At 35.6% G+C, this 19,328-nt stretch overlaps 2 protein-coding genes across 3 annotated transcripts; one reads left to right on the plus strand and one right to left on the minus strand.

Annotated features, from left to right (window-relative positions):
* Positions 1-9,506: 9,506 nt before the first annotated feature.
* Positions 9,507-11,665, plus strand: LOC107616959 (uncharacterized protein At2g34160-like). The gene is made up of 5 exons (XM_016318817.3): positions 9,507-9,680; positions 10,620-10,668; positions 10,911-10,973; positions 11,062-11,126; positions 11,308-11,665. Exons 1-5 carry the CDS (start codon positions 9,552-9,554, stop codon positions 11,407-11,409), a joined length of 408 nt encoding a protein of 135 aa, XP_016174303.1. The 5' UTR covers positions 9,507-9,551; the 3' UTR covers positions 11,410-11,665.
* A 1,916-nt stretch (positions 11,666-13,581) lies between these two features.
* Positions 13,582-17,345, minus strand: LOC107618931 (uncharacterized). 2 transcript variants are annotated; one of them, XM_016321120.3, is made up of 2 exons: positions 16,984-17,345; positions 13,582-16,081 (listed from the first exon to the last, which is right to left on the minus strand). In XM_016321120.3, the coding sequence occupies exon 2, from the start codon at positions 16,018-16,020 to the stop codon at positions 13,759-13,761; it is 2,262 nt and encodes a 753-aa protein (XP_016176606.1). In that variant the 5' UTR covers positions 16,021-16,081; positions 16,984-17,345; the 3' UTR covers positions 13,582-13,758. The 2 variants fall into 2 exon arrangements, with proteins under 2 accessions (XP_016176606.1, XP_016176607.1); XM_016321121.3 differs by having other exon boundaries at positions 13,582-16,090; positions 16,984-17,280.
* Between the last annotated feature and the right edge of the window lie 1,983 nt (positions 17,346-19,328).

A 19,328-nucleotide genomic window follows, 5' to 3' on the forward strand; every position in this document is an offset into this window, starting at 1 on the left:
ATACAAAAAGAAAGGTTTTGCACTTGCATAGTTAACTGACTTCTTTTTAAAAGGTTTTGAATTTTAGGATGGTTAAACCGTCCGTTTTCAAAAGATTCATAAGACAACGATAATCACTGAGTTTGAAAATAGTTTTCTCTTTAATTATCTTATGACAATTCTGAATCTCTGTGGTGAGATCGTGTGGTTAGGTTCTCACTCCCCTACAGCTTTATCTTTTCAGGAAACGAATGATGAAGCTTACGAAGAGTTTTATTGCATTTTACTTATTTGATGTTTTAGTTTAGATATTATTTTTCCCTCGCCATTAACATTATATTGTTGTAAGAGGGGTAGGAATCCTGTTTTTTAATGAAATGCATGTATGTATAATTGTAAGTACTTGTATAAGAAGTCTCGTGTGTGTGTGTGTGTGTGTGTGTGTGTGTGTGTGTGTGTGTGTGTGTGTGTGTGTGTGTGTGTGTGTGTGTGTGTGTGTGTGTGTGTGTGTGTGTGTGTGTTCCTGTTTTTTAATGAAATGCATGTATGTATAATTGTAAGTACTTGTATAAGAAGTCTCGTGTGTGTGTGTGTGCGCGCGCGCGCGCGCGTGCGCGTGCGCGTGCGCGTGCGCGTGCGTGTGCGTGTGCGTGTGTGTGTGTGTGAGAGTAATGTGATTAAGTTTTGGTTATAAATGCATGTTTGTTTTAAAAAAGTATCTTCGGTTTTTCAAAGAAATCAACGATACGGTTTCGAGTCAAAGGCTCCAATTTTATTATTAAGTATATGTAGTCGTCGTAAAGCATCTTGCTATCAGAGTGGCGCAGCTGGAAGCATGACATTCTGATAGTGACAGTATTACAGTAACTACTTCTTGGAAGTGTGACAATGGCACATTCAAATCTGGTTATGAAAAATATTTGAAAAAAATGCTTCATGAAAAGATCCCTGGATGTAATCTTAAGGTACAATTTTTTATATAATACTTGTTTTTTCGTTTATAATTGTATAATTGTATTATAATTGTATAGTTTGTTAATTAGATGTTCTTATTCTATTTACTATTAGCCTAAACAAACTATTGTTTTGTATATATCGATGTTACTAACTTACTGCATCATGTTATGGTTAATAGGGTAACTAGTGACTGCTACTGTATCATGGGGCAGATTTTTTGGTATTGGTAGATTAATTAATGTCTACATTTTGGGTCTGACAACATAGTAGCTAGAGTTTGCCCTGCAATGGTTTCTACAGAAACTTTAAAATTTTAGCATAATCTGATCGACATGGTGTTCCAACTTTAACAGGAAAATTTTTGCCATTTCTAAAGAAATTGATTTAAATCTTGCTATTTTTGAATTTTTATGGATTATATTAGATTGTCGTTTTTAAGTTTTGAATACATGTATTTAGAAATGTTGAGATTTGTTTTGTATAAGTTCAATTATGAATTATGTGACGAATTATGTATTATGGAATTTTTAAAAATTTAGATAAGTATTTTGTGTTAATTTAATTGTGATAATTGTTATTAAAGATATTTTGGTAAATTTAATTGTGATCATGTTAATTTTAATTGAACATATTTGTTATTAGGGGTATTTTTATAAATTTATTATTAGAGATATTTTTGTAAATTCAAAAAAATTTCAATGTAAAAAAAGTAATAATATATTTATATTTAATTTTTTAAGAAAATTAAAAAATTTGATATTAGGGGTATTTTTGGAAAAAATAAATATTTTTATCTAAAAATGATTATATTGAATTTATCTTGAAATATATTTATATGTAAATTTTTTTATGTATTTATTAAGTTTAGTCATTAATCTTTTAATTTGAATAAGTAAGGATAATTTTGATATATTATATAATATGACCAAAAAATTTAGATCCAACCAAACAAAAAATTATTCATTTTCAGGAATATTATACAAGATTCTAAAGTATTAGACTTTGTAAACCAAACATAGAAATGTTATATGTCAAATAATCTCATTCCTAGAGATATTGTATTCCTGAAATGATATTCTTAGGAATGAAAACTAATATTTGAACCAAACGCACCCTAAAAGAGTTACACTTTTCTGGGAGGTTGCTTCCTTTTTTGGTTTCCTAGGTTGCTTCCTTTTGCATGCCATTGTCTTTGGTTTTCTCAGGGGCTTATTTGGTTATCTTTCTCCTCCTTTATTTTTGTCAAAAATCTTTCAACAACTTCTTAAATATATCAAAGCTCAAAGCACCTCCAAAAAATATTGATTAAAACACAAACATCTCAATTAAAATAAAGAAATTACTAATTTTATTTAAAAAATAATGAAATAACAATTAAAGATACTCATACATCAATTGATCATTTCAATTTGTATTACTTACAAATTTTTTAACGCTCAAGTATTTTTTTTATCTATTGTTATATAAAATGATCAATAAAAATACGATTTAACAAACACTCAACTATTTCAATTTGTATGTTTTACAAATTTTTTTACATTAAACTATAAATTTTTTTATTTATTGTATTATATAAAAATTAATATATAAAAATACGATTTGATGAACATTTCTTACTCAATAAACGTTAGTAGATAATAATAATAATATTATTATTATTCCCGCATGAGAGAACGAGAGAACAAGAGGGGGGGAACACTTGGGGGTAGGAATAGGGTTCTCCAATCACACATAAAGGATCCAAGGGTTTGAAATCGAGAAGAGTATCATCATTTGGAATATGAATCGTTCTCTGTGTTTGTGGATAATCTACTGGAGAATATATCGAAGAGGAAATTATATCACTTTTTCTGTTGGACGGGACAAATTAACGTATCTTTCCCCAAAATAGAAAAATAGAGTGATTTATCTATTTGCTTTTGTAAGATACATAACGAAAAGGGGCGCTCTGAAGGCTATTACGGAGATGAATCAGATGAGATGCGAGGTAAGTTAATATCCGTAGGATAAGCTAAATTTAAAAGGAAACTACAAGCGAGGGAATGAATGGTGCATGTGAGTCCAAGTGGTGAGCATGAGGGGGGCGTATCGAATTTGTTCGTGGGAAAGAGGTGGTTAACGCACAAAAGGAGGAAGGGACGAAGATGAGTGCGCAAGCCGCGAACCAACATGGGAGTGGGTGCGCGAAGAAGTATGAAGTGTCAATAGTGGGGGAGAATATGGAGTGGTTGGTGCGGAGTTTAGTAGGGAGCACATCAAAACCCTATGAAGTTTTATTAATGTTTGATATGGCGAAGCATGCAGACGAGACCTATACTTTCAAACTGGATAGATTGCTGCAATTTTTTCATAGGGTTTGGAAATGGGAAGAGTCTGAATGCTGTGATACTCGTAGAGTTTGGTTGGAATGCTATGGGGTGCCTTTATATGTTTGGTCACTAGAAACTTTTAAAACTATAGATAGACAATGAGAAAACGTGATTAGGTATGACGTAGCAACAGAGGCATGTTCATCTTTTAGAGTTGGATGGTTTCAAGTGGATATTTGCGTTTTTGACGTTATTAGAGATTAGGTCTATATCACTGTTGGAAATAGTGGTTTTGATGTTTTTGTGAAAAAGTTAGATATTGAGGTATGTGGTGAAGAAAGTATAGTGGGGAGCCAAGTTGAATGTACTGTGATTGGAAATTATGGTTTTTGTGCCAGTATCCTGACAAAGGGGGTGGTGCCATGGGATCCGGGGGCTGATCTGATGGACGTTGGGGCAAAGGTGATTATTGGCGAGGAGGATAGATTGGTAAATTAGGATGTGTTTTTGAATGATTCAAATTTTGTTTATTTAAATTTGAATAATGCAAATAGTATAACTGCTTCTGGTAGTTGTACCAAGGATACTGGAAAGGCAGATTATAGAGGATCTGAGTTGAATGATGAGGTAGGGTCTGAAAGAACGGTTACCCAGGAATTTGGGCCGTGTGAAGGTGGGGTCCTTTTTGGGGATACAAGGAGTGGGGGCTGTCATCATTTGGGCTTCCCTTATAACTGCCTACCTAAGTGTTGTTTGGCTGATGGGTGTGGTTTGGGCTTAGCTACAAGTGGCCCAACTATTAAAGGAAGGGAAGGTGGGCCTTGGGATGATAGGGGCATGCAGGGGGGTGAGTAGGATTAATGAAGGGGCTGAACTAGGTGGGAATTCGGTCCAACAGGCTCAAGGGTTACATAATGTGGACGGGGGGTTGATAGGAGAGAAGACGCGGGTCGGGTAGGAGGAGCTCGGGTCAGAGGGATATCGGGTGTGGGAGCCACACAGAACAAGGGGATTTGTTCTCTAGCATTGCGAGGCTGCCCAGCAACCCATGATGTCAGTGATGGCGTCGTGGAGAGGGTCGTGCTGCTTGAACAGGGACCTTGGGAGGCTGGGGATCGTCGTTCCATGGAGGCTATGGAGAGAAACGAACCCGTCTGTGGTGCTGCCGTTAATGGAGCACCTGTGGCGTCGTGGCAGACCACAATGTGACGACGAGGATGCAGGAACTGAGGGAACAGGGTAGTGAGGGAGAGGACCATCTCTCTTATGGGACTTGTTCACAGATCTTGCTAAGAGTGGAAGGGAATTAAAGAGCTTCGGACCCTGACTTATGGGCAGATGCAATGGAACAAGAAGTGGCCAATAGTGAAAGAAGGTTGGTGGCTGATGTTGGGTCAAACACAGAGGCTGAGCAATGAAATGGGGCTGATGAGGTGAGAGTAACGAAGGAAGAACAGATGAAGGAAAATGAGGATATTGGGCTTTGGCAGTGGAGTCGGGTGCTATTTTGTATGATGATGAAGAGGATATTATGGCTATTTTGCAAGCTCAGAATGAAGAAATAGCCGCGAAGAAAAAGATGGCAAAACAAAAAGATAAAGGAAGACGGAGTCGGCCTAAGAATCTCAATAAGTTAAGTAATATTATGGTCAAATGATTTTTAGCTGCTGGAATATTAGGGGGTTGAGGGGAGATGAAAATTTGAGCATGGTAAAATCTTTGAAGAAAAATAATAAATTAAATATGTTAGGTTTTCTTGAAACTAAGAGGGAGGTGATCACTAAATTTGAAGTTGCACGAATTTGGGGATATAGTTCTGTGGGATGGGAGTTTGTAGAGTCTACAGGCACTTCTGGGGGTCTGCTGTTAATGTGGGATGATGAAATTTTTAAATCTAGTAATTGCTATAAAGGGGAGAGATGGTTGTGCATTAAAAGAGTGTTGGCCAAAAACAATTTTAATTGTGCTTTTTGTTTGGTGTATGGGGTGCATGGGAGAGAGGAGAAGCGGTTAGTGTGGGAAGAGGTTAGCTATATTGTGGGTTTGTGTTAGGTTCCATTATGCTTTTTGGGGAATTTTAATGAGATATTGCAGGTCGACGATTGCAAAGGGGTGAGTAGTTTACCGTCATCTGCGGAAGAGTTTAAGAGTTGGGTACATGATATGCAGTTGGTGGACTTTTCTCTCAATGATAGGGAGTTCACATGGTTCAAGGGTCGATCTTGCAATCGGATTGATAGGGTTTTGATGAATTTCCTGATATTCGACTGAAAGGGGGACCCAAAGGGCTGCCAGATCACAACTCGCTGATTGTGGACTAGAGCAAGCGGGGGGCCATAACCTTTCAGAAGTTTGGATTCCTGGTTTACCCATGAGGGTTTTCTGAGGATGGTGAAAAATGAATGGAGAAATTTGGGAGATGCTCAGTTCACATGTAAGTTGAAGGCCATGACGGTACCTCTGCGACAATGGCACAAGGATAATTTTAGCAATATGGATAAGAGATTGATGATGTTTGAGGAGGAGATTAAGAGGCTTGACAATCTGGTTAGTGAGGGCATTTATAATGGCACGACGGAGGCTAGAAGGAAAGTGTTGGTGATCTTTTATGAGAAGTGGTTTGTTAGGAAGGAGATCCACTAGAAGCATATGTCTAGGTCTCAGCATGCTAAGAACATGGATAAGAATACTAGATACTTTCATACCATTGCCTTGGCTAGAAGAAGGAATAACAGAATTAACACTCTGAGGACACATGGACGGCTAGTGCGGAATTAGGCAAGAATAAAGGTTGTAATTAGAGGGTTCTATAAGGATCTGTATCAGTAGGAATATGCTCCAAGGATTGGTTTTTGAGACGGTTTGGTGAAGCAGATTGATGAAGATAAGACTTTAGCATTGGAGGTTATGCTGTCTGTGAAGGAAATTAGGAACGTAGTTTGGGACTGTGAATCTTCTAAGGCCCCAGGTAATGATGGGTACAATATGAACTTCATTTAACAATGCTAGAAGGAGAATGGGTAGGAGTTCACTGCAGTGGTGATGGGTTTTTCCAAAGTGCTAAGCTACCAACTGATGCCACTACAAGAAAATAGAATATTTGTAACAAAAAATTTGTATCAAATTTAAAATTGTTACAAATTATGATTTTTTGGTAACAATGATTAGTTATTGTTACAAAATAAGAATATTTTGTAACAACAAGAAAATTTGTTACAAAACATTTCAATATTTTTGTAACAACGTGATTTCTTTTGTTACAAATTATGTTGGCTTTCGTATCGAATTGTTGTTTTGTTGCAAAATATTATAATATTTTGTAACAAAAGATTATATTGTTGCAAAAATTCAAAATATTTTGTAACAAAAAATTAATTTATCACAAAATAAAATATTTTTGTAACAAGTTATTTATTTGTCACAAAATTCAAAAAAATTAATTTGTCACAAAATACAATATGCGAATGTCACGTGGGTAATGCTAGCGGTGCCAAGGAGATCAAGGACTGTTGGTCGATTAACAAGGTAGGGTGTGTGTATAAGGTGATTTCGGAGGTTCTGGTGAGAAGAATGAGATCAATTATGTCGGGATTCGTAGGAGACACACAGAGTGCTTTTGTGAAGAGTAGAAAAATTCATGATGGCGCCCTCATTGCCTATGAAACGGTACAATGGCTCAAGGCGTGAAGAAAGAAGGCGGCAATTATCAAGCTATATTTTCAGAAAGCATATGATAGAGTCAGATGGATTTTTGTGGATATTGTGCTACAGAAGATGGATTTTGGACAAAGATGGAGGAATTGGATTAAGGAGTGTGTCAGTACAGCCACCATGTCAGTCCTGGTTAATGGGTCACCATCCAAGCCGTTCAAAATGGAGAGGGGCCTAAGACAAGGTGATCCACTATCTCCTCTTTTGTTTGTTATTATGGTCGATGTATTGCATAGGATGTTGGCGGAAGCCGTAAGGAATGGTCGCATTGTTCCGTTACTGGTTGGGAGATATCATATTAAACTGTCACATCTTCAATTCGCGGATGATACTATTTTGTTTTGTCCTCTGGAGACAGAGACAATTGTGAATTATAATAGGCTATTGCATGGTTTTGAGCTGATGTCTGGTCATCAATTTTGATAAGTCAAATTTGATCTCGATAAATTGTGAGCAGGAGTGGGTGGTGCATGTGTGTGGCCTTCTGGGGTGTAAGCAAGCTGTATTACCTGTTAGATATCTCAGGATTTTTTTAGGAGAAAATCCGCGGTTGGTGAAGACTTGGAAACGGATCATAGATAAGGTGGAAGAGAAGCTCAGGTTATGGAAAGCGAATGTTCTAAACAAAGCAGGTAAGCTAGTGCTTATCAAATCGGTGCTGAATAGCCTACCGATCTATTACCTTAGTCTGTACCAGATGTCGAAGGCAGTCGTTGACAAGTTGATTACATTACAGAGGAGGTTTATGTGGTGTAAGGAGGATGGTAGCTATGTATACCTCTAGTTAAGTGGGAGGTGGTTCAGGCACCGAAAAAAGGCTGGGGGTGTGGGGGTTAGGGATGCAGAAATCATGAACACAGCACTTTTGTTTAAGTGGTGGCGGCGATTTTCAAAGGAGGATTGTCCTTTGTGGAAGAAGATTGTCTGTTCTTGTAACAATATGAACTCGAATGCGATGATAACAAATCAGACTGTACTGGTAACGGGGGACCCGTGGAAAGACATCTGTTAGTTGAATATAAAAGAACAACAGGTGAAAAATAATTATTAGTGGGATGGCAATGGAAGAAGAACTCTTTTTTGGAAAGATAACTGGGTTCAAGGTGGTCCTCTGAAAGCGAGTTTTCCAAGACTCTTATCTATTTCAAACCAACAAGGATCTGTGATAGGAGACTGTGGGTTTTGGGATGGGTTAGAGTGGATATGGAATTTCCATTGGAGGAGAGAGTTGTTTCAATGGGAGTTGGAACTTGTTCATCAACTTCATGATAGGTTAAGGCCAGTGAGGCTATCAACTGATAGAGAGGATAATGTTGTTTGGAAATTTGATACTAAAGGTGTTTTTTCTACTAACTCTTTTTGCAGGTGTTGCAATTAGAGACTCTTTTGGAAGAGGTTACAAGTTACAGTTTCACAAGTTCAATTTGGAGAGGGTTGGTACCTCCTAGAATTGAACTTTTTGGATGGTTTGTTCTAGTTGGTAGAGTGAATACTAAAGAGAGGTTGACTAGATTAGGCATTATTAATTAGAATGACAGTAAATGTGTGTTGTGTAAAAAGGAGATGGAATTTGTCCATCATTTATTTCTCTTTTGTGAGTTTACTTGGCAGGTGTGGTGCACATGGTTGAGGTGTTTTGATAGAGCTTGGACTATCCCTGGAACCGTTAAAGAATTTCTTGAGAGTTGGACTATCATGCCTCATAGAGAAGCGGAGCAGAAGATGTGGCTGATTGGGTTCTTTTCAGTAATTTGAAACATATAGTTGAAACGCAATGACAGAATTTTCAACAATAAAAAAGCAGGTGTTGAGATCATCCAAAGAAGGACATTTTTGAGTTACAAAGAGTGGACTGGTATTGATCCATTTGGTTGTTGATGGCAATGCCGAAGATGACAGGGGATTGATCTTTGGTGTTGGGTTTGACTTTTGTTGTGTTTGGATTGTTTGTTGCTCCACTTTAGTGTGTTGAGCTTTCTTTGTTTCAAAAAAAAATATTATTATTAATCAATTATATCAAATTTTTTTTTTGATAAATGAAAATATTCAATTTAATTTAGTCTTTGATAACTGAATCAAATTGGGCTTTGAATATACTTGTTTTCTTCATTGAATTGATGCCCACATCTTTTTGCGTGAATCCTATAGGCTGTGTGACTGACTGAGCATTTCAATTGCAACTTTATCGAATATGATCGACCGAAAAAAAAATCGAATATGTGACCCGCAACCACATGCAAATAGTATGGATTGACTAAAATGAAAAAGAGTATGGATTGACCACTGACGTGGCACGGTTTCCAGGCTCTGAAGAATTGGTCCACTACTAGGGTTGAGAGTATAGGGCATTTCCGTCAACACGGTCCAAAAAAATAACGACCATGCAAACCCCCAGAGTTTCTCTGTTCCTCGTAACTGACTCCCCAATTAACTAACAAAGCTTAATTACTGAGTCCACAACCTCTCACGGGTTGCCACGTGGCTAGAGTGATGCCTTTATATATAAACGAGGCAGTAACCTGATTCGCTAGTTTTACAGTTACCATCAAAACATATATTACATACATATACGTATACGTACATATATACGATACGATGGCGACCGTAGCTGCTACTCCTCCCGTTCCTACTACTACCAACAATAACACCGAAACCCACAAGAAGAACAGGATTCAGGTTTCCAACACAAAGAAACCTCTTTTCTTTTACGTTAATCTCGCTAAGGTACACAATTTCTTCTTTGGTTAATTACTTTCACTTTAATTAATTAATTACTTACTACTTAATTATTGAAATTTTACTTTTCTCATTTTGTTTTATATGCTATGATCGATGATGGGATGGGATAGGTGAGTCTGCTCGAAATAAGAAAAAAAAAAAAAAGAAACCAAACATTTACCCTTCAAGAGAATTGGGGCATATTCTAATTATAATTAATGGGTTGATTGATGTCGAACCACCTAAATTTTGTCTAGTGAACTCTTTTAATACATTATATATCAATTTATTTAAGATTTAATTTGTACGTATGGCTGTGCTCAAAACGGCTTGTATTTATATTCATTCGTATTTAAAAAATGTGTTAATACATAATAATTAAATGTGATTACTCACATAAAGATACTTTCACGTAAAAATGATATCTAAAATATTAACACATGTTATGTTAAATAATTTAATTAAATATGTCAAATCATCTAACAATTCTCAATTATTATTTTTACTTTAAAACATCTCCATGTGAATAGTCACCATTAATTTTTTGTTAGTTTAAAATAATTAAGTATATATATACTATGTGCATACTAAAAATTATTCATCAAATTAATTATTATATTATTATATATATTATTTGACTTATTTTTAATATATATTTTATATTTCACTATATATTTTCACATGGATGAAGATGTATCTGTGTCGCCCCACTTATCTACGTGCGTATAAGAATGTCACGTTGTTCTAAACTTTTGATTGAACCATCTTCACTAATTTGAATTATCCATTTAGCTAAATCTATCAAATTCTTGGTTAAAATGGTGCTATGAATAAATCTCGCACACTGTCTAGAAAAACAATGTTTAATCTAGATAGCCTTATTAGTCAGTTAATTTTAATGATTAATTAAGGTGCAATTATTATAAATATTGTTGTTTGATGCAGAGGTACATACAGCAGCACGATGAGGTTGAGCTCTCTGCTCTTGGAATGGGTACCGCTGTTCACTCAAAATTATTATATTTTTTTCATTCATTATTACTTAGTTATTAATTAACTAGTTTCTGACATCCTTTAACTAATTATAGCGCTGGCAGCTTTTGTTATCTCTTAAGTGTTGTTATTGCGTATTATTAGTTTGAAGTAGTAACACTTGAATTCATGGGAATAATTAACATTGGTGATATAGCATCCAAATATTTCTCAATCTATTAAAAAAATGTTATGTTTGCACAGCTATAACTACAGTTGTCACAATAGCTGAGATTTTGAAGAACAATGGACTTGCCACTGAAAAGAGTAAGTCTCATAATTTATTATTACATTTTAATTTTGGTTACATACATGTAGTTGTGCTAATCAATTTAATAATCTTGGGATGATTCAGAAGTTTTGACCTCAACAGTTGGCATGAAAGATGAGAACAAAGGTCGTCTGGTCCAGAAGGCAAAGGTTAGTTTCAAAATCTCTTTTAGGGTAGCCAAATAAGTTATCAATTTTGTCAATTACATAAAATAATCAAGTTGCAAAATTTTTTTTTTCTTTCGAAGAATCAAAGAATCGAAAACAAACACACCCATATTAAGTTCAAAATTTTCCTCGGTGATTTATATATTCTTGTTGGTATTTGTAGATTGAGATTGTGCTGGGGAAATCTGAGAAATTTGATAACCTGATGGTTGCTGCCAACACAAGTGAATCACATCAACCAGCTGGTAATGATGACAAGAAATGACAAATAGAGAGAGAGAGAGAGAAAGAGAAGAGAAAGAGAGGAGAAGAGCCATGTCAATGTGCAACTACTTGTAGCCAAATATATGTCTGATTCTTTTTGTACTGGGTATTATTATTTTTCTTTTTTCTGCATCCATAGTAGAAGTAAATAGGGGGAGTAGATTTTATAGATAACTATTGCTTCAATTAAAAAGGGTCGTGAAGCTGCATATTTTCCATTATCACCTTTAAATTTATTTTCCCTTCACTGCACATATATGACGATAATGATCATTATTACATGATTCTTTTAATGATTTGTTATCTCAGATTCTTTGTTAGTCTCGTTTATATATTCCATATTCCATCTGCTATACAATATCAATTATTTTTAGATAATACGCAAACATAATCATAACAATGAAATGCAACCATTTGCAACAAAGGTCAATTGCTTGGTCTCTGACTCCAACAGTTTAACATTTGCACTTTGCTTGTAATACAAAATTCTCATCTTTCAATCAAATTTAACACTTTAACATGACAAAAAGAACTTTAAAACCGGTAATACAGTGACTTGGAACACGGAAAATCGATTTTAAATGGTTGGAACTGATTTTTAAGCTCAAAACTGATTTTATAGGCTTGCTACACATACAAGCCTTTTTGGCTTACAAGCTATACAATTTGCTCAAAGTCCAAGAAAAAAACGCGCGTCCCTTCCACAACAAGTTCACTCTTCCTCTTCTTCCTCAATCAAAACGCAAACCATCAAGATTCAAGGGGCATTCGAAACAAACTACTACGATTCTGCAGAAACGTTCCAACTTCTCGCGAAGAGTAGAAGAAATCAAGAAGAAAAGTTACAAATCTCCATCAAAAATCACCAAAAAAAAGGAAGAAACATTATTCAAGGTACTGTTTTACTGTTCTTCTAGGTTTTTCTTCTAGATTGTCTTTGCTATGTGTCTCATCCTTAACCAGCAAAACATTAAAAGATTTCAAGAAGAAATATACTGTCTCCTCCTATTTTGGATGTATTTCTTAAATCCTTTGGGTGTATTTCTGTAATCCTTTCTGTAACCGTTTGGGTGTATTTCTATAACCGTTTGGGTGTATTTCTGAAGTTTCATTATCTTCAAAACGATTTCAAAGCTTGATTTCAAAAACCATGAAAATCGAAAAAAAACGAAGCAAAGAGAGAACGCACGAAGGAGATCCAACAAATTTGGCAAGAAACTCGAAAAAAGAAACGAAATCTTTTGAAAAATGAAAGTTATATATTTGCGCGTTAATTGATTTGAATTGATTTAAAATTTTGTTAAAAAGACACGTAACATAAGCAGCGCGTTTAATGGGTGGATTTCGTTCAAATTTGTAAAGCTTGTAAATGCAAAACACTTGTTTGTAGAGATTAATCCTTTATTTTATTTTATTTTATTTTTTAAAAGAAGAAAAAAAGCATACGAGACAAGTTGGCCTTCTACTTTGTTGTTCTTGAGTTTAAACCAAATTCAAGTAAGTAAAATAAATCAAGAGAAACTAGCTTAATAAATAAGCAAGGGATGAGACAAAGCAACTTAAATATTCCATCAACTTCTTTTGTGGTACATAAATTCCCAACTTGGCTATTAGATTCCTTCATGTATCTCAATTTATATTTGCAACATTATCTCTATGACAAGGAAATACTGCTTGACATTTGGGCAAATCAACTTCACCTATTAATTACATGTAATATTGTCTATGTGCAGTTCTGTAATAAAAATGTGACGACATCTAAAAGGGATGCATTGCACTATATCCTTTATGCATAAAATTTCCAAAATTATGTACATATAAACTATAATTACTTTGGATTGATTAAGCAACTTCTTTGCCATTACGCCATGAGTTTATATAATGTGCTACATGGCGTCATGGTTGCAGGCATTCAGCAATATTGGTGCCTTCAAAAGGAGTTAATTTTAATTTTCATAAAAAAAAAAAAGCATTTGCAAGTTCAAAATTGAAGTGTCCAAAATCCCTTGGGACCCTAGGCATATCATAAGTTGCTGATATTCATACACTTGTAAACACCTCCAGATGCTTACTTCACAAGAAGGAAACCAATAACGTTAAAAATTCTCATCACATAAAACTAAAACCATACATGTGTAAGATCAGAGGTAGAAGAAGGCTATTGAAAATGAGATGATTCAAATCCGAATACACTATTGAATAATACTCTAATTATTGAGTATATACATAGAAAGTTTCAGAAATAAATTAATTCACATTAATGTCAATTAAATAAAACACATCATTTACTTGCCAATTTACTAAGCTCCCAATCCTAAGAAAACACTAATGCAACGAGAGAGAATAAACCTCAGATGGGAGCTGCACATGTGGTTCTAAAGTGGCCTGTTTGATTGCAACGACTACAATGCACCACACGTTTGACACGGCCGCGGTCCTCGGCACGAACTCGCTTCTTCCTTGGTCGTCCAGGTGGTCTGAGTGATTTAGGAGGGTTAATGACAACTTCAAGAACATTGGTTGTATTGGGATCCCCTTCAGACAACTCCTTCCACAGAGACTTATCAGGAATTGGGTGAATGGTTTGGGAATATGTCTTCCGGTATGTTGCAACCGTAAAACAGCTCTCCGTGAATCTGTGGACATTCTGCCTGCAGGAAAGAAGTGCTGCCACGGCATGCGCACAGGGCAAACCATAGAGCTGCCAACCACGACAAAGACAGCAACGATTCCTAATATCAACTATATTTGTTCCTTCATGAGATATAACTTCAAATTCAGCTTCGTTTGCACGAAGAACCTGATATGTACGAGCATGTTCAAGAGCATCTGCAACACGTCTCTCAGCAGAAGGTACAAGTATTGATGTCCACTGCATGCTGGTCTCTCGCCGTTCATTAAACCAAGTCATTAGCTGCCTTCTGATGCATTCCATCATTTGAATTATGGGAAGCCCGGATGCCTCCAATATCCAAGTGTTCAAAGATTCAACAATATTAGCTGTCAAATGACCAAACCTTTGCCCCTCAAAATATGCGGTAGCCCACAGTCGGGGGGGAATTCTTCGAATCCAATATGCAGCATCTTGTGATATCTCTTCGATCTCCAGAACTTTTGCTTCGAATTCAATCACAGTAAGTGCATTGGCTGCTTCCCATAACAGATTAACAAGCAAGGTGTTATTAAATTCCTTCCGAAAGCTGTCACTCAAGTGACGCATACAAAATCCATGGAACGCTGTGGGAAAATTGGCTTCAACGCCATCAACAATTCCCTTCTGTCTGTTAGACAGAATTGTAAGCCTTGGCATGTTTTCAGTGTTAATCTCAAGCAGGTTGTGAAGCTCAGACAGAAACCACATCCAATTATCATCATTCTCCTCATCAATGACACCAAATGCCAAAGGAAAGAGGGCACCGTCACCATCAAATCCGGTAGCAAGAAGTAAGGTACCAAGATACTTGCTTTTTAAATATGTTCTATCAAGCCCCAAGAGTGGCCGACAAGCATTTAAAAAGCCATATATACAAGCTTGAAAGGAAATAAAGAGACGTTGGAAGCAATTCTCAGTGGGACTTCCATAAACAGATGCAATACTGCCGGGGTTTGTGCGTTTCAATTGTTCGCAGTATTGCGGAAGCAATCTATACCCTTCTTCGAAAGAACCACGCATTGCAGCCATGATACGCTCCTTGCCTCTCCATGCCTGCTTGTAAGATAAGGTGATACCATGAACCCTATGGATCTCTTCCAATATTTCCTTTGGCTTGCAATTAGGGTTTTCTTTCAGCCTTTGCTCCACAGAGTTAGCGACCCACTGAACTGAGGCCTGTTGATGGCCAAGATGAGCGATTCCTCCACATGTATGATTCTCATGAATGGTCCTAATGGTAAATGTTGGAACCCCTGGGAGCTTGGCCGCATGAATGCGCCAAGGACAGCCTTCACTTGCACATTTAGCAGTAAAGCGGGTCTTGTCGGATTTTATGGTTTGCATCTCAAAGTGCAAAGCAATTGCTGCATCCCTCAATGCCCTTCGACAACTCTTCACATCAGGGAATTCTTGCCCGACTGAGAGTTCATAAGTGGGATTTACAGCAACTACACGAGCCTGAATTACAGGAGTAGATATCATAAGCTGGGACTGTTCAATATCCATATGATCGGCAGATTCAATGCCCATTTCCGTGTTCTGAATCACAGTCAGGGCTGTGTTCTCATCAAATTCCTGGTTCTCAGAAACGGTCAAATCATTGTTCTCTGATAGTACCAATTCATGGTTATGCTCAGGAAGGGGTAACTCCCGGTCATCATGCTCAGGTTTGTGATCCCTGGAGAGTTCATGCTCATGCCCATAACTGTGACCATGCTCGCCTTCTTGATCATGGGTCTGTCCCATCTCCAACCCATGGTCTTGGTCGTGGGCATTTTCCAGACCAAGTTCATGATCATGACTTTGCCCCAGATCCATGTGATGCTCATGGGCAGACCCCAGTTCCAATGCATGATTCTGGCTCAGGTCCATATTATGATCATGGCCCATCACTAATTGCTGGTCATGGCCAATTGCTAAGTTATGATTTTGACCAAGCATCAAATCTCGATTAGTCATTAACGATATGAATGATTACTGCACAAAGTATAACAAGGGCCGAGACACTGCCTGCAAGATCCTGTAGATACTATGGAAAAGTCAGATATACCATATCAACCATATGTTCTGCACAGAAACATTAAAATTCCTGAATTGCATGCATCACAAGAAAGCTACAACAGGAACAAAGTGTAGATAATTCATACAACCGTGACACACAGAGAATACCAAACATGTTAGGTGAGATCTGTAGGCAGAAGATGTAGCAAACAAATAGAAGGGCAGGTAATGCAGTATCAATTACACAAATGAACATATTTTTCTTTCCTTTCTTCAAGTACTCCCACCTTCTGTACATATTAAATGGACAGTTTCATTTTGGTGGTATATACATGCAACAGAATCATGTGAGTTTTCTAAGAAGAAAACACAGCAAATAAATTGCTCCAATAATTAAAGATTACAGTTATACATACAAACATGAAAGAGGAGCTAGCCAAAGTTAGCAGGTTATACTACTATCACACATTATAAATCATAAATTGCATAATGCAAAATCTGCTAATTACAGATTTACAATTGCACAGCCGGAATTTCAAACCCACACATCGATGCTCAAATAGACTCGATATCTATCCACAAACATTCCATTCACACTTCAGTTACTTTATAAATTTTGCCAGAAACTGAGATTAAAGTCATCACTCTCCAAGGGGAAAGAAAAAGGCACTGAGCTTGACTTAAAATCTCCGATTAACTATAATTAAGTAAACCTGTCAATAGAAGTTAATTATACTTAAGAAAAAGGCGGAACAGAAGTTAATAACACTTTGAAAAAAATAAACTTTCATAAAGCACAACACAAACGGAATTGAATTGATTGTCAAAACGTACAACTCGGTAAAAACACAAGACACAATAAGATAACCATTATACATATAAAGAGTAGTTCGATAACAATAAGAATAACAGTGAAACTACCTGAAAGCTTTCACCTTTTTCCAGAAACACGAAAACGAAGTGAAGAATGTTGAGAAAGGCACTACAAGAAGGATTCGGAGAACTAGGAAACGGATCAGATGAAGAACTGGAAGGAGGAAGAAGAAGAAGAGGAGGAGGAGGGATTTGAAAAGGGAGGTTTAAAAAGGGGAGAAATTTGGCGGGGAAGAAGTGGAGAAAATCGGAATTTAGGGTGAAAAAGGTAAGGAGAGGAGAGGAAGAATGGGAATTAGAAGGGTAGCAGAGGGATCGGCTTCTCAGGGTTGAGAAGGGAAATACAGGTTTGAGGCTAACCACACAACGAGGGTATTTACGTCAAAGGGTTTTGGTTTCCGGAACGCTGTGACTCTATTGCCCATCCCCGTTTAATTTAACCCTCTTTTTTTCTTTTTTATTTTTTATTTTCACAATATGAATTCACTTATTAATATAATCTAATGTGGTAGGAGATTACGGGATTTATACTAAAAAGAGATCTTCATTCATAATCTTCTTGTTAGTTTGCTAAAAAGATTTTATTTTCCGTTTCAATTGATATGAATGGATAATTTAAAATATACTAATTATTTTATTCGATGTTGATATTTGTATAATTTTTGAAATGCACGCAGTAATTTCAACTGTAATTTAAAAGCACTCTAAATTTATATAAAAGTTTTATAGATATTAATTAAAAGAGTTTAATATAAATATTTAATTATGTATTTAAATTAAATTTTAATATACTAACAATATGAAAAATTTTATTTAGTTATCTATCAAATTTGATTTTTAAGTAATAGAATTAAAAATTAATTATTTTATTAATGTTATAATATACCATTAGTTTTTTTTAATCAAACATAGACTTTCATTCATTTCATGTAAATAGAATGGTTACAATAGTCCAAATTTGGACAACTAATAAGAAAGCAAAATAAAAAAAACTACTCTATTTTTATAACAAACTAGTGTATGAACTCGAGTGCAGCAGGAGAAAATTCATAAAAATAAAATATATTTATATTTTTAAATATTAAAAAAAACACTAAAACAATTACTATTTCAAAAAGTTTATAAAATCACTATTAAAATCAAAGTTTAACTTGAAAATAGTGAATAATTATTATTTTATACTTTTTCGAAGTGAAATAATTATTTATTAATTTTAATATAGAATTTAAAATAAAATCAAAATATTTACATTAGAATCCTATTTTTTCAAAGACTTCTCTATAAACAATATTGATGGTTGAATTTACAGTCATTTCTACGTGATTCATGAGTAAAACTTTTAAACATCTCTTGCTCTTAACTCTTCAAAGTGCCACATATAGTTGGTCATGTATAAAAACTAATTTAAGCAAGTATAATCTAACTTGAGATTAAGTTTGTCCCTAAGACTTATTAATTGTCATAGCAAAAGATACTATTATGGAGAACTGTCTTCATTGAAATCTAGTTGGGACGGTTTCATTTGTTGGTACCATATTCATTCTTGGAATCAAAGCAATATGACCAACGATGTTACCCGTTAAGACTTCACATTATATGATATGATTTTCAAGCTTCCTAATTTGTAGCTTTATACCATTACAAAGACCACTGGATTAGTCAATATTTCTCAGTAACATCACCAGAACACCAACCTTGAGTATTAATTTATGTGGAGGAAAACCAAATCAATTTATGCTATTCAATAATTCAGGACCATAAAGATCTAGTTGACTATTCATATTCCCTTCATCCACACAAATTGAATCCAAACTAAGATATAATTTTTCTCCTCGAGGGATGATAGCCATTAAATAACTGTTGACCTCTTCAACAATGTTCAGCGTGGAAGCCAGTATAGTTCTTGCTTTAAAAAAAATTCTTTGAAGACATGTTTTCCAAAATATTTGGATAAAAAAAATGAATCAACTTATCAAATGTCTGGTCTGAAGAAGGAATAACAGTACAATATCTTATGGAAGAAATATCTCAGATTCACCATTTATATTGTCATCTATTAGATCATCACTAATTTTCAATAACCACTCACTAAATTACTTTGTTTCATTTTGATCTGAAGCAGTTGTCCCTATAGAAAGTCTCATTTTTTGTTAGTTTGAGCACCTGACAAAACTTCCAAAAGTAAGACAACTTCACAATTGAATGAACGATATCTTGTCTCGATCCTCGTAGAATGATAGGAAGGATGTGTCTAAAGTCTCCACCTAGTATAACTACTTTTTCTCCAAAGGACAAATCTTTGTTATACATTGGAGAAAATCTCATGATATCACCCAAGCCTTTATCAAGTGCTTCATAGCAGTACCTACCAATCATTGGAGCCTCAACCCAAA

This window comes from Arachis ipaensis, chromosome B9 (assembly GCF_059453495.1).
Source record: "Arachis ipaensis isolate K30076 ecotype BB chromosome B9, ASM5945349v1, whole genome shotgun sequence".
NCBI lineage: Eukaryota > Viridiplantae > Streptophyta > Magnoliopsida > Fabales > Fabaceae > Arachis > Arachis ipaensis.

Bases quoted from the DNA above. Each gene is read 5' to 3' on its own strand.
- LOC107616959 (XM_016318817.3), top strand. From the start codon at position 9,552: ATGGCGACCGTAGCTGCTACTCCTCCCGTTCCTACTACTACCAACAAT. The intron at 10,669-10,910 runs GTACCGCTGTTC...ATGTTTGCACAG, and splicing joins GCTCTCTGCTCTTGGAATGG to CTATAACTACAGTTGTCACA. The intron at 10,974-11,061 runs GTAAGTCTCATA...GGGATGATTCAG, and splicing joins TGGACTTGCCACTGAAAAGA to AAGTTTTGACCTCAACAGTT.
- LOC107618931 (XM_016321120.3), bottom strand. From the start codon at position 16,020: ATGACTAATCGAGATTTGATGCTTGGTCAAAATCATAACTTAGCAATT.